This window comes from Diaporthe amygdali, assembly GCF_026229845.1.
Source record: "Diaporthe amygdali strain CAA958 chromosome Unknown NODE_7_length_1459731_cov_64_868725, whole genome shotgun sequence".
Taxonomy (NCBI): domain Eukaryota; kingdom Fungi; phylum Ascomycota; class Sordariomycetes; order Diaporthales; family Diaporthaceae; genus Diaporthe; species Diaporthe amygdali.
Window position 1 is genome coordinate 243894 of NW_026517027.1, and position 14907 is coordinate 258800.

At 53.1% G+C, this 14907-nt stretch overlaps 4 protein-coding genes across 4 annotated transcripts; 2 read left to right on the plus strand and 2 right to left on the minus strand.

Annotated features, from left to right (window-relative positions):
* Positions 1–382: 382 nt before the first annotated feature.
* On the minus strand, positions 383–2496 carry J7T55_013691 (major facilitator superfamily protein; the record flags this gene model as incomplete). Its single annotated transcript, XM_053140587.1, has 7 exons — positions 383–631; positions 727–1050; positions 1139–1214; positions 1284–1390; positions 1462–1792; positions 1877–2002; positions 2090–2496. 7 exons carry the CDS (start codon positions 2494–2496, stop codon positions 383–385), a joined length of 1620 nt encoding a protein of 539 aa, XP_052996029.1.
* A 1727-nt stretch (positions 2497–4223) lies between these two features.
* Positions 4224–7439, plus strand: J7T55_013692 (amp-dependent synthetase ligase; the record flags this gene model as incomplete). The annotated part of the gene is made up of 5 exons (XM_053140588.1): positions 4224–4479; positions 4571–5648; positions 5770–5839; positions 5930–6220; positions 6285–7439. 5 exons carry the CDS (start codon positions 4224–4226, stop codon positions 7437–7439), a joined length of 2850 nt encoding a protein of 949 aa, XP_052996030.1.
* A 1727-nt stretch (positions 7440–9166) lies between these two features.
* On the plus strand, positions 9167–12253 carry J7T55_013693 (uncharacterized protein; the record flags this gene model as incomplete). The annotated part of the gene is made up of 11 exons (XM_053140590.1): positions 9167–9305; positions 9367–9432; positions 9540–9666; positions 9739–10081; positions 10142–10227; positions 10504–10577; positions 11032–11068; positions 11125–11190; positions 11250–11405; positions 11463–11916; positions 11987–12253. The coding sequence occupies 11 exons, from the start codon at positions 9167–9169 to the stop codon at positions 12251–12253; spliced, it is 1815 nt and encodes a 604-aa protein (XP_052996031.1).
* A 265-nt stretch (positions 12254–12518) lies between these two features.
* On the minus strand, positions 12519–14390 carry J7T55_013694 (Tripeptidyl-peptidase SED2; the record flags this gene model as incomplete). Its single annotated transcript, XM_053140591.1, has 1 exon — positions 12519–14390. The coding sequence occupies one exon, from the start codon at positions 14388–14390 to the stop codon at positions 12519–12521; it is 1872 nt and encodes a 623-aa protein (XP_052996032.1).
* Between the last annotated feature and the right edge of the window lie 517 nt (positions 14391–14907).

Here is a 14907-nt window from a genome sequence, read left to right on the forward strand (position 1 = left end):
ACTAGAATTTCTGCTATCACCTAGACCCAGTGCGCTCCAGAGACAGGGGGATCATGGGATAGACAAATCAACAGGGGGCCGCGGGTGCGGGTCATAGATTAGAGACCGAGCGCATCTCGGCTGTTATGCTAGATTATAGACGGACTGCGGTTAGACCATAGAGAAGAAACGGCTAGAGTAGTTGATACCGGACTACGCCAAATCTTATGCTCCTACGCACCACAAGCCTGCTTTCCTCACACCTTGCCTTGGCGAAACTTTGCAAGGATTACGAATATGGTTTTCAGGCACTCCGAATTGTCACAAGGTATGACATAAATGTCATGCTCAAAATTACTATACAATATAAGCTATCGAATAGAGATATCTACGGCTGAAAACTCTAAAACTGCCGCTCAAACCTAGTCCGGAGCCTTTCGCCATACTTAATGAATAGCAGAGGAGCAGGGATAAGCGCACACGATATACCAGCTAGTAACGTATTGGCCACCCCCAGTCCCAGGCTATCATTAAGCGAGGTGCCGACAAGCGGTAGGAAAGCTCCCAGCACATATCGCAGCAGCGTCGAGGCGGCAATGGCTGACGAGGCCACGGCCGTGAAGGCGTCCACGAGGTAGGTGTTGAGAGGGAGCTTGCAGATGCAACACTCTGTCAGCTTCAACTGCCAAGAATGATCTCGGAAAACGGATGAAAAACGAGATGGAAGTAGTAAAGAAGAAAACGTACTAGTGTGAGCACCATGCCCGCCCCGACCAACGCGCTGCCGACTATAGGCACGGCGAAGTGCAGCCCGGCCTGCAGCGCCCAGCCGTACAGCAGAAGCCCGGCGGGAATAAGCGGGCTCGCGTACACAATGGGCACGAGGCGGTTCTCGGGCTTGTGCCCTCCTTTCTCGGACCGCCGCATGGCGATCTTGTCCATGACTGTCGCGCTGAGGACGACGCCGGCTGCGAAGCCGACCATCAAACCTATGTAGACTAGGCCGACTGTGCTGGTTGAGAAGCCGTACTTCTCTTTGAAAACTGTTGGCAGGGTGGCAAGGAATATGAACTTTGTAGTGTATCATTTTATTAGACATGCTGTTCTCCTTTCTCGAGAGGAATGAGACGTGGCGGTAGTGGTGCTGATGGTGACTTACGATGTACCCTGACACCAGTGCGAGATATGCTGAGAGTAATGAGATGACTGGGTTGGTGAATAGCAGCAAGAGTGGCCTACATAGTGCTCGTGCAACCATTTTGTAAAGAGGCACTGGGTTAGCATCTGCAAGTTTTGAAGTATACCGTTTGTCCTTGGTGATCTTGCGCAGGTCATGTGCGATGCGCTCAAGAATGACCTTTGCGTTTGTCTCCCGGAGAAACAGGAGAGAGGCAATAGTGAGGATCCCGCCCTGGATCATTTAACACAGTCAGACGCCATTCACATACGTTTTAGAGAATTAGCAGCAAGAGGGAAACCCACGGCGGCGGCAGTGAAATAGACAGTCGACCTCCAGCCATACGCATCGACTAAAGGCCCGCCAATCATCGGACCGATGGCAAGCCCGAGGAGCGGCGCCACGATGGCCACAGACATGACCTTGCCACGGAACTGCAGGGGCACTATATCGGCCATGGTGCCGGCGCCGACGGCGTTTGGGGCCGAGGCGGCGCAGCCAGCAACGAACCGGAGAATAATCAGGGTCATGAGATTTTGTGACCTCGCGGAGGCCAGCGTTGTAATGGTGAAGACGATGTTGGTGACATGGTAGACGCCGAGGCGGCCGAATACCTCAGACAATGGGCCGAGGACGCTTCATTGCTCGTATGTCAGCATCTCTATTCACTGACATCTCTTACCTCCCCCGGGTGACTTCTCCATTATTGTTAGAACTTACAGTGGAGCGACCCCCCACCCCAGTGCGTAGATGGAGACGGCCATCACCCCAAGCAGTTTGCTCTGGTTGTGGAACTCGCTTAGGAGCTCCGGCACCCCTGGCGAGAATATCGCAGTCGCCAACGAGCTGTTACGCGGAGAAAACGGTCAAGCTTTTAGTCCCCCTGTATCCTCCGCGCTGGGCGGTCTTGGTAGGAAGTGGGCCACAACTCACCCGATGAAGAGGATGCCACTGACGAGCCCCATGTGCGTCCAGATTTTGGACCACGGCCAGTTCTTAGGATTTTCTGGGTCCGAATCCGAGTCCCAGTCGACGACAAAGTCCTCTGGCTTTTTCTCGGGGGGCCTCTCGTCGAACCGCTGCGACCCCGATTGTGTCGTCGGCGACCATGGCTCTGACCGCGCTTGCGACCGCGCAAGCTTCCGCTCCGACGCGGCCAGTATCTCCTGCCATTCCTTTCCCCAGTCAGCCTTGTCGGCGTCGAGGCTGAAGGACCGCTCCACGAAGGTCGTGAAGCGCTTCAGGTTGTTGATCGACACCCCGTCGGCGGATATACTCGACCATCGGACCTTTGGCGGGAAAGTCGGCGAGGCCGGCGTGCTCGCTGAGCCCCTATTCATCGTCGGCGAGGAGGCTGGATTATGGCGGAATCGCGTTTGCGGATACGATGACTGTTGTCGAAGAATGACCGAGAGCGAGGGCGTGACAGCATCACTTTGCCTCCCTGCTCGAGTGCTGGCTAGGTATCCAAGATGTGGGAGGCAGGTGCTACAAGCCCCCCAGGCGTCTGTCCATCAGGCGCACTTGTGGGCTATACTGATTGCACGGCCGGTTTTCCCCGGAAATTAAAATACTTTTCTCAGCTGCTGAGAGGTGTCAAAGTTTCATCGCCCATGTCTTGAGCGCAATAATACAAGATCTACGGGGAGGCTGAGGACGCAAGGTGAGGTTCCGGCTCGGCACAGCTGAGTATTAGTCCTCAGCACAGAGTGCGCGCGCAATGCTGATGTAGTCACATCTTGGCCTGCACAGTGGATCCTAAACTTGTCGCGTGTATACTATCACTACTTGCACTGGATGTGTGCTTGCAACTCAGCACTTTCCAGGCTGTATCCAAACTCGGTACACTTCTTATGCGGTGTTCTTGGCTGTAGAGGGAAGTAGACATTCGTAGCATCAGCCTTATGAAACACTACTATACACCAAGACCCTTTCCCTGACCCTCGGGTCCTCATCTCAAGTCGAGTGACTAAGGTTCCTGACGGACTACCCATTCGAGCACGACCCCAAACAGCCAAGGAGGGCCCGCCTCAGCACTACCTGGGAATCATTGAGTCATTCCAAGTCCCTTGCATAATTGCGCAGCAACTGCTGCTGCAGGCTCACAGCAAGTCACCAACACGAATGAGTCGGGCGGCCGGCGGAACCCGATGGCATCACCGCGTGTTAGAGTCTAAATCGAAGTTCATGCCCTCTCACTACAAGGGGCTGAGTAGGCCTGGTCAGAACGTGGGGAACAGAGTTCGGTGCTAGTCATGTAACACGACCGAATTCTATCCTCTGAGACATGACGGATGCCACGGCGTTGGGCTCTCACTCACCTACACAATTGCCTGTTGGTAGAAGATAGGCAATTCGGCGGGCGCTCTTTGCGTTGCACATGGGGGGCCAAAGGTTCGACCGAGGCAAAATAAGGTAATTCGACTTTTGCACCTGAAGCTGCCCAACCTACGCTCCCAGCCAGACGGTTCAGGGCTGGGTCGCATACTTTTCAGCTTTATCTGACGTGAAAGAGTATGGGAGGTTATGAGCAGGATAAACTCCAATATCTGAAGTCTATCTCCCGGCTCAATCTCGCTAGTTTTGCTCGGATTCGGGTACTTTAGCGCAGCAATATAAATCCCCTGCATATTTGTCTAGTACACCATCGTCTTGAGACAAACAAAGTCAGGGTCTTTGGCTATAGGGTACCCACACAGAGGCCGGCTGAAGCCTGTGCGTACCAGGCTGACCTGGAGCAGAGGAACACGGGCAGCATGGGTGTAGATGAGTCGTACGTTGTTCTCACTCACGGAGTTGACGGGTCCACCGGCCCGCAGAACTGTCCTTTGCTCTGACTTGTGAGCTTATCGATGTGGAATATACGACCCTTGAATCCACAGGAACACCACTGTGTGCCATCCGACGGTTCAATTATTTGTGACACTGTCTGAAAGTCAGTGGGCTGGGCTAGACCATTCCACGCATCTCGGATGGTCGCAAATCGCCATGTGCATATAACTAATTCTAGTAAAACACTGCGTCCATAGTAACTTGGTAGCCAAGATACCGCAAAATACTGAACAAAATGACTGTCATCCCAAAAGCCAACGCCCACGCCAATAAGCAGGCCGTAACGGTCGAGTCGTTTCTCGAATTTGTCAAAAGCAATTCCCCTTTTTACAAAGATTTCTGGAACAACGCCCTTGAAGCCTTGGCTTCAGGAAATAGACTCGAGTCTTACCCCTTGACAGACCACGCTGCGTACTGGCAGGCAAACACATGCTTGAACAGCAGTGTGGTCACTTCTGAGCAACAAGATGGCATTATTTTCAAAACAGGAGGTAATCCAGCCTTCCCGTACCATTAGCTAGCACTAAACAAACATTTGTTATAATCTGCTTGAGATATGAAGACTAATTGGTTTCGGAATAGGCACAACAGCCAAGCCCAAAGTCTCATTCTACAGCCATGTCGAACTTGAGGGAGTCTCCAAGGCACTGGCAACAAGCTTGATTCGGTGCGGAGTGCGCCAAGGGGACAAGGTTATCAACCTCTTTTACGCTGGAGACATGTATGGCTCATTCTTGCTGCACATTCTGTCCGTGTTCTACCTGCCGATCAACGAACGCGTGGGTGCGGTGCAGCTACCTGTTGCGGGCCACGTCTCCACCGAGAGTATGGTCACGCACATTCTGGAGTTCGAGGGCACGGTCGTGCTGTCGACGGTCACCACGATGGTCAAGATGGCTGAGCTGCTCATCGGCGTGGGCTGGCACGGCAAGAACACGGCTGAGAGCGTGAGGCTTTTGCTGTTCTCTGGTGAGGCGCTGTATAATGACCAAGTTGGCATCATCAAGAGGGCGTTTCCAAATGCCGAGCTGCGTAGTTTGGTATACGGCACCATGGACTGCGGCGTGATTGGGCTGCCTCCTCAGCCAGAAGCCAAGGAGCTGTTCCCAGTTGCAGACGGCCTGAAGGATCCGAGGCTACATCAGGTCAACCGTCCAGGGATGATTGTCGAGATTGTCACGGAGAATGGAACAGTAACGACTTCGTCGGGCACACCGGGTAGTCTCGTAGTGACGAACCTAGAGAGAAGATTAATGCCTGTTGTCAGATACCCCTCCGGAGACAGGGCGGAATGGATCGACTTTGAGGCTGGGCTCTTTAGGGTTTTGGGACGTGACCAGACTGCGATACGGCTTGGTCCCGTGTCCATCGACTTTACGCACCTTCGTGAAGCTGTCTCGTCTGCGCTAGGCCCTGACCGTCACGTTTCTGGAATACAGGCAGTAGTCGGCAGGCAAGACGCCAAAGACCTCCTGACAGTTCTGATTGCCTTCCAGCCAGTGTCTGAAGCGGAGGAAGCTAAGCTACAGCTGAGAGTGGCGGAGGAGCTGGGCAAAGCGAGGCCGATGTTCAAGGGCCATGTTGATGTCGGCTTGGTCAACCCTTTGAGGGTCTCGTTCGTGAGGACACAGGAGTTGACCGTCAACGAGAGAAGTGGGAAGTCGATTAATGTAGTTGACAAGAGACTCACAACTCTATAGAGAGACTTCAATACATGAAATAGATTTCCATTGGTCAACAACTTTCGGAGGACACTTGTGTATTGTGTTGCTACTATTCAGAGGGCTCGACTGGAAAGACGCAATTTCAGCCCGTGCCTCCTTCGCGGCCTATCTGTCCATTCCCGCACACGTTCAACAAATTGACTTGTCCCCAGAGCCTTGCAATTAGCTAATCGACTCGTTTGCTTGTTGTTTCCAGTCTTGGCGACCCTGCATTCAGTCGTCCAAACGGTCCCGACGTCTGACGCCTCCCGCCCAAGTGCCTACTGGCAAGGAAAAGTGGATTTTCGAAGACTTCCTTGAACCTCGATACAAACTTGCTTTGAAGTCTACCAGCTCAACGATCGACTTCATCACGAATTCTGCGAGCCTACACACCCAGCCTTCCCTTCAACCTTCTCACTTCGCCGTCCTCAAAACATCGCCATCAGCAACCAAACCAAAGCCAGCACGACACTCGCGACACTTTTTCAAGTCATTCAAGTGTCTTTGTGGCAAAGTGCCAGAAGTCGTAAGTTCTGATCGTCTGGTATGGTATACTGAAAGTGGCGGTGCCTAACGCTGACTATCCTCAGACCATGGCTAAGCACCTTCGACTATCGGTCGAGTCCGACATTACGGAGGAGGATTACGCCATTGGAATTGCCTCAACTACTTGTCTACTGGAGGCTCAGATTGAAGTAGCTAGGGAGGCAGTTACTCGCCAGCTTCGCCAACTTCACCAGGTCGACGGTGGCTACTGTCTTGACTGTGCCGACGGTGACGACGGCGACCGAGTCTTCCATCTTTTCCCCGAGCTGCCAGGCGAGCTCAAGCAGATGGTCTGGAAGCAGGCCGTCAACTGTCTATCTGTTCCGAAGCTCTACGAGTTCGACTTCGACCTTGCCTATGACTCAAAAGCTGCCCCTAACGGACGTCCTGGCAATGGCCTCATTGCTTGTTTCAAGCCCATTCGCACGAATAGGGAGCTGAACGGTCATGTTGCGTTGCTCAGCGCTTGTTGGGACTCTCGCAAGGCGTTTCTAGGCTCTGAAAACTATGTCATGGTCCCTCTGACCTACCTCTTCACCCCTGCCACCGAGACCGCGAAGAACAATGTCAAGAGCACCAGCACCATGACCAAGAGCCCGAAGAGCATTGGCAAGGGCAGAAAGATTGTCATCGAGCTCAGCAAGCAACGAACTACCAAAGCCAGTCCGAAATTTCGACACATCCTGTTGCCCGTCAATTTCGAGCAGTCGTGTTTCCTTATCGACAAGATCCCAAATCGTTTGTCCTACAGGTCGTTTCACCCATTGCCGCCCAACACCCCGAGCGCATTCACCCAGGCAGCGGGACTGGATTTCATTCACTCAATCAAGAAGCTTGCATTTTCGGTACACAGCGAAGACTGGACGACACAAGTCCGCTTCGGCGACCTGTTCGCGAACACGCCTGACCACTACACGGAAAAACGCTTGCCCATCACATTGGGTGCCCTGGAGACGCTGTCCTACGTGAGCGCCAAGGCTGTGGAGCGACGATGCTGCTTTGGCGAATACCATTTCTGGAACCAATTTCCCAGCGTGGACGTGCGACAATTCCAGCCGTCTCAGAAGTGGTACGTGCCAGACGTTTACCGGTTGCACAAGAGGCTTTTGGAAGATTGGGAGAGGCACCACGAAGAATTCAAGTGGGAGTGGGCACGAGATCTTCAGCTGGAGTGTACTTGTCAGTCTGCACGCCTCTGAACCTAATAGTTGCCATGCGTCTGTGAATGGCTGCTGGCGATAAGTTGAGGCAAACGAAAGAATTGGCTGAAAATGGAGACGAAGAATGAGTATTTGAGGCGGGGCTTCTGGTCTCTGGCTTCCGCCGAAGGCCTATACCTATCTCAACAGACGAGTCATGTGCACTTAGCTCTGCGCGCGGAGTATCCGTGGAATGGTTTCCAAAGGGATACAGGCTTGTAAGGACTCCGATCGACGAGTAACGGTGTCTTCTTCGCCGTTTACCGATCCTTGATGTTCATTTTAGGGAAAACCCCCATCCTCGTCCAACTGTCCCAATTCTCTATCGTCCGAATCAATTGCTTCCAAAAATGGCAGGCCGCCGCCAAAGCAGCAAAGTCGATATTGGCAAAACAGAACGACACCGCAAAACACACACTAAAAGGTGGTGGGGGGAAAGAGGATGGGTTCTGGATTTCAGCTTTGCACATTGAAGCTGGAAGTCACGCAGCATGTGCGAGGCGTGTATTGACAAACCGCCATTGTTTCAGCTCAAGAACCATAATCAATAAGAAGAGACTGTGGAAAGTGAGGCATCCCGAAGTTCTCTCCATCTTGCCGCCTGGGATGAATCTTGAGCAGTAGGGAGGGTAAGGACTTCATGAGGAGAGTCTACCGAGTAAATACTCAAAACAACCTTCATAAACAATCATCCCAAAGGGTACCATCAAGTTCTTGACTAAGCTATTGTGACCATGCTACTCATGCTTCATCATTTGAAATTCAGGACTCTAGATGGCTTAAAGATGTGACTACCATCGTCGTTCACCAATCTCACGTCAACGGATCTCTATCATTACTACAGCACTATCTAGGTAGGCACCGATGCTGAGTAGTTGACAGCCACACGAGAATGCTGCCTGAAACATGTCCACGAGATCCAGATAGGACACTATGGATGACAGACAATGCAATGCGGGATGGTGAGACTTGTTACAGGTCGACAGATAGACGTTGGAAACTGCAACTTTGGTTCGCTATAAGACTTATACGGCGCAGGCGCTCTGAAAATTGGTGCAAGTTCTTCGCATCTTTGGACTTTGTTCCCAACGGCGCAGAGTTAATGTATGCCCTGTCAGGGGAATTGAATCAAATCCGGACAGTACTTGAGCTACAGGTACACAACTTGAGAACCCGGAATGCACAAACTTATCCTTCTCTCTGAAATGATATTATCAAGGGCTCAAACATCGTTCACCACCATATTTGAGAACAGGCATAGAATTTGAAGACATTTTCGAACGCTTCTCCGAGGAGTGGAATGTCGAATGTAGTTTGCGGAACCAAGAAAATGCCCTCCCATTGAACTTTTGTTTGAGAGGTTCAGAATGTTCCAAATTGTCAGGGCTTGCTTTCGAGGCTGCGACTCGGGGCTCTTTGTAGGCACAAAGACCTTCGTTAGGCCTCAGGCCTCGGAAACGGGGCTGAGATGCAACAATGCGATGGGAACATGGGGATGTGAAGTCATCTTGTGTTCTGGGCAGCACTTGGTCTGATCACGGTGAATCATCATATACAAACGGATTCGGTTTCCTCATGAACAATTTGCCCCACTGCGCCGTGGTGAATCACTCTTTGTATTCCACTGTTCTGGTCAAAGTCCGAAAAAGCAGCTCAGTCAGGTGATGTTCCTGACAACCGCTGACCACAGCATCTCCTTTCGCATTCACAGTCCATTATTTATCTAGATGTCGTCCCCCGATCGCACCAAGAGGGCCAAGCATAGACCACAACCAACGCAACAGCCCCCATCCAGGGCCAACACAGCCGATGACCCGCGCAACCTCACCGCCGTCCTCGCATTGCATCGAACACGATGGATCTCGAGTGAGCTTGGGGCCTAAACCCGAAACTTTATGCACTGAGTCGAGTGTGCTGATGTCTCTAGGTGCTTGTGCGACATTGCTGTTGAAGCAACCCAACATACACTGCGATATCACATCGGCACAGAATTGTAAACAAAGCCATGTCCGACCCATGCCTGCCCAGTGGCCGGTCCTTAAACACTGCTGACATAGCGATGTGTACGAAGCAGTTTTGATGACGATCAAGCGACCTTAGTGAGAGATGAAATCAAGGAACTCTACCCCCTGCGCACAAGGGCACGGGACAGCAGCGTGGCGGATTTGGAAATCGCTTGCGACGCCGCAGTCACTGTCGCAGAGGCCTACAACAATGCCAACCCAGAGTAAGTTCATTCAGCAGGGCTCAGGCAGACAGAGTCAGCATGATGGAGGAATGAGCACTGAGTCAAGTTCAGTTCGACGAGTATCAACCTGCGATGGTTCTACGCCTGCGTTCAAAGCCTCCTCGCCATAGAGCTTAAACCTGAAGTGTTCCTCGATGGCCAGGTCGAAAGACTACGCGATCTGCCGATTTCAATTGTTTCCGATTTTGTATCCGAAATCGAGAATCCCTTGTCGGGATGTCCATCCCCTCAGCCAGCCTCCGACACGTACGATTCTGCACTCCAGGCAATGACACCGTCGAGTAACGGCTCGAAGACCATTCCAGCGAAGGCTGCAAAAGCCAAATGGGACGATGATGAAATCCGGCGCATGGTCGAGCTCAAGGCATCCGGACTGTCTCACCGTGAAGTTGCCGTGAGTCTTCTGCCACACTTGTTGAGAGTTTTCGACCTGATACTGAACCGACATTTCCAGGAGAAACTTGGCAGAGGCCAGGGCTCAGTCGAGAACAAGTATGGAAGGATGATGCAGATGGACTATTGGAAAGATCATTCGACTTGGTATGAGTCCAGTCTTAGGCAAAAGAACAAAAAAAAGGGTGATGATGACTGTCAAGGTCCCTCGCCCAAGAGACAGTGCCTTGACGATTCACCTTGACGGTCGCAACGGAATAACGTCACGGTCTCGTACTTAGAGCGGTTGTACCGGCCAGAGGCTCAGGAGGGCAGGGACTGGTACCGGAACATTAGTGGACCATACATGTCACTACCTTGATGCTGGCAAGCTGTTCGAGTAAAGGTTCTGGAAACTCAAACATAATATTGCCACGGTACTAGCTATGTACATGGATACCTGGTTCCTGGATCGTGGGATGACTTTGTGCACCACATCGACATCTCTGAGCCTTTATGTACATACAAACTTCCTGTAAAATTGAGACCACATTGTTCTATGGTATCAATCGTTCATGAGGTGATGTGTTCTGTCTATTCTCGCAATCCAGCATGATCATACTTAAAGGAAAATCAGGAAGACCGATCATCCGGGAACAATTAATCTGTGGTTTCCTTCCATCTTATGCAGTTGCAAGCCTGGCAGGCGCGAGCCAACTCTTGAGAAGCACATGGACAACAAACACTTTCGTTTGCCTTAATGTCACCAGGCAACGGTAATTCAAGTTTTGGTGGCAGAGCTCACTTCCAGTGAAGTGGGCCTATATCGCAGGTACTGAAAACCTTCCTGCCCCTTTGCCCACAATCGATAGGCCTGACGTCCCTCAACTTCGAATGGAAGGGGACTGACTTTCAACTGGCAGACTTACCTACATGATCTAGAGCATCAATTCGCTTGACAAAAACTTGCAGTCTTATTCCTCAAGTGGCAGAATATGGTGAACGACGAGTAAGCATCGCCGAATATGGCAGTCAACGTGCGATCGGTATGCTGATAACACCTAGGGACCTCCCATCCATCGCTCAGAACGCGGTTGAGCAAGCCTTGCGCTACCGCAATGGGCGTGATACGTGAGTTACCCTTGCAGCATCGTCGCTCAGGTGATTTAGCTGACAGAACGACCTCGCAGGGGACTGGCAGAGTCATACAAGGCTGTCATCAAGGACAGGATCGAACAGATCCTCCCCCTCAAATCGCTGGCTGCTGATCCTGCCGTCGCCAACCTCGAAATAGTCTCGGACGCAGCCTTGTCTTTTCTCGACGCTTACAACCTGGAGCATCTGGAGTGAGTGATCCCTCGCGAAGACCCAGTAAAGCACCTCAATCACTAACAACGATAAAGCCACCCACTGAATCAGAGGTGGCTCTACATTAGCGTACAAGCTCTTGCCGCAATTGATCTTAAGCCCGTCCTCGTGTGCGGAGACGTGAGACGGCTTCCAACGCCATCACTACGTCAGGCCGTAGCCTCCACCGATCTTATAGCAGATTGTACCGATGACCCTCAGCCGGAAGAGACCGAACTTGATACTGAAAGTGGACCCAACATAGACGACCATGAGATTCTAGCTGCGCAGATCCCCACTAATGACGACGAGACTGAAGATGAGCGCGCCTCCGATGACGACTATGAGCCACGAGTAGTGAAGACGCCAGGAGCAGCGAAGGCACCCCGAGCTAGAAAGAAAAGGTCGAGCGGACCGGTCGTTGCCAAGGGCAAGGACCCGTGGAGCGACGAGGAGATCGGGAGGTTGATCAAGATGAAGATTCGGGGTCTGACTCATAAGGAGATTGGCGTGAGTCCTACTCCACACAGGCGTCTGCTTATCTGAAATATAGTCTTGCTGACGTGCCTTGGACTTGCAGGCCATACTCGGGAGGAGTGAACCCGCGTGTGCCATTCGCCATTCCATTGTCTTAAAGGAGGCCGAGTGGATGAACTTTGCTCAGGCCTACCGGGAGAAGAGGGCTGCGGGCGAGATGTCGGACTCGGACGGCGAGAACGACGAGGGCAGGGAAGATGAGGTGATGGAGGAGAGTGATCAGACGTTGGGAGACGAAGAGATGACACAGGACACAGAGATGGAGGAGGTTGAGCAGATGAGAGAGAATGAGGGCGCGAAGGAGGAGTAGACGGAAAAAAAGCCTTGGCGCCGTGAACAGGCCATGAGACGAACCCATGATAAAGCGAGTTGGGGCTCATGCCCCCAACAAGGTGGCGTTCACCTGGTCGCTCTCGAGTCCAGAACAGCAGCGCCACTGCTAGGGCGCCGTCTGTCGGATTGGATCGAACAACAAGGGCAATAGGTCCGCGGTCGAAGGTGTCATTAGAACTTTTAGGATGGAACTTCATATTTGTATAAACAACATCAAGGTTTCAGTATTTTACAAGAATTATTTACTGTGACACGCTCCAGCCTTGCTTCTTCCCCGTGAACGAAGCATTACCGATGCCCAGCACCTCGAGGATACTCTTGAACTTAGGCGTGCCAAACCCAGTAACAGCATCCCAGCCTTCCTGGGCAGGGAACCCGAGGCCGTCTCCAAGCTCAGAACAGCCCCTAGCACTGCCCGAAGTGATATCCGTGAAGGCCTTGTAACCCTTCTTGTAAAGCCACGGGTTGAGGAAGCCCAGAGAGCTCTTGCCAGCGGCCAGCAGCGCGTCATTAACCAATGCGAAAATCGCAGTAATGGCCGGCGTCGAAGCACTGGTGCCAGAAACACGAATGTCGCGCGAGTCCCACACTTCGGTGTAGTAGTATCCCTGGCCAGCAATGTCGGGGTACCCGCGGCCGCTCTGGTTGTAGTAGGCAGCGTCCCTGCCATCCAATGATTCGATATACGCGTCGACAACGCCGTCCTGGTACAGCGGCCGGGAGAAGTAGTTAGAGAAGCCGCCACCGCTGGAGTAGCCGGTGCTCTTGTATGCGACGACCTCGGGGGTGAAATTCATAGTGGCGCCAACCGACGTGATGAAGGGGCAGGAGGAAGGGAACTCGGGCAGGAAGGAAGAGCTGTTTGTGCCGTCGTTAGAGACGCAGTAGCCGCTGAACCCGACGCCCTCGTCGCCCGAGGCGTAGAAGAGCGAGACGCCACGGGCGCCGAGTTGTGCCATATCGTTGCACACGCGCGTGGCGTACGACAGCGGCACCGTCTGCTCGTCGTCGTCGTACGATGTGCTGATCACCTTGGCCAGTTCCTCGTCCGACTGCGACAGCAGGTGCTCCAGCCAGACCAAGTAGGGCTCGTTGGTGTCGGTCGTGGTTGCCGCGTCTGGGGTGTAGGGTGGGCTGCCACCGACGGAGTAGGCGATGAGCTGGGTTGGCCAGCCGATTCCGAGCATGGACTGCACGTCCAGGTTGCCCTCAACATTGGTCTCGTCCTCGATCATTTCGTCGGTATAAACCTGTGTGGTTGTACCGTTTGCAATGGAGTCGAACTTGAATTCATAGGCCCCAGACTTGGCCTCAGGACGATATTTCGAAAGGAATTGGAAAGTGTCGTTACGGTTGTTAGATTCCCCGAGGTAGTCTACCAAGCCCATAATGTTGGTATTGTTGGACTGTGTCTGGTAGTCGATGGTCCCGTAGAGCGTTCTCAAGCAGGTGGGAGTGACGGCATCCCAGACGCAGACATCAGAGACGTTGGCGTTGCTGTACAGCTTCGTGGCCGGCTTCTGGTCCTCGAGCGTCTCGACTCTGAGCGCGTAGGCCCTGGGCTTGGCTCGGAACCAAGAGTTGGTCGGCTGGATCGTGTCGATATGATCGTGAAGGTGGAGCGGCAGAGACCACTTGGGAGTACGAACAAGCTCCGATCCATCAGCGTGCCGGTAGATCGAGTACTTGGTGTTCAGCATCTCCTCGATATCGGCCACTGGGAGCGTAACGGTGATCCAATCCCTAGCTGGACTGTAATTCAGCTCAGACTTGTCCACACCGTAGTCGGCCAGCCAATCATGAACCTCGTCCAAGGTTTCTTCGGAGGGCTCCAGCAACTTGTGAACATCTTGGGCCTTGAGATGCTGCCCGTATGATCGATGATCGGGGTCAGACACCTCGTACAGCTGCCGCTCCAGGTCTGAGAAAGAGCCTTGCTTCAGACCGATACGCAGCGCAATCTTGTGGTCAGCATCAGGGCGGCCGGTCTCAATCCACCTGCGAGGCACGTGGTGGGCGTCCTTGACTGCGAAAGCAGAGCGCTGCTTGACAGGCTTGCCAATGGCCGAGCTGGCCAGGAGGCCTGCTGCCAGGAGAATTCCAGTTGCCTTCATTCTGACGCTGTCGACCACAGGCTTAATTGATGCTCTAGGAGGGACGAGGCACTCTGGAGGGGAGGACAGGCGGCAGAGACGGTCAACAGAGAATGCATCCGGGCTCACCCCCTTTTATCTCCCTGCAGACATGCTCACCAGGCTCGACCAGCCAGCACATGGTGGACTCGGATAAGAAAAGCAGACATGAGTACGCATGAGGTCACTGGGTCTCGCGCGATGCTACCAGCCTGCCAACCAAAGTGGACTCGACTGCCGACAGGGACAGCTGAAGCCCTGCCGTGGTGCCGACCTGCATCTCCATGCAGGTGGCTTGCGCGCCGGCACACGAGCCGACCCCGCCTCAGCAGGGGAAAGATGGTGTTCTGAGCGGCGCTTGGCACCGAATGGGCAGGCCGTGGAGCTCTGAGAGTGATAACGGAAATTGGCCCCATCTCGTCACCTCACTGCGCGATTGCGACTCCCCAGTCCTGCCATGCAGCCATAGTGCTGCTGATGCTTGTTGGTGCGATATCTG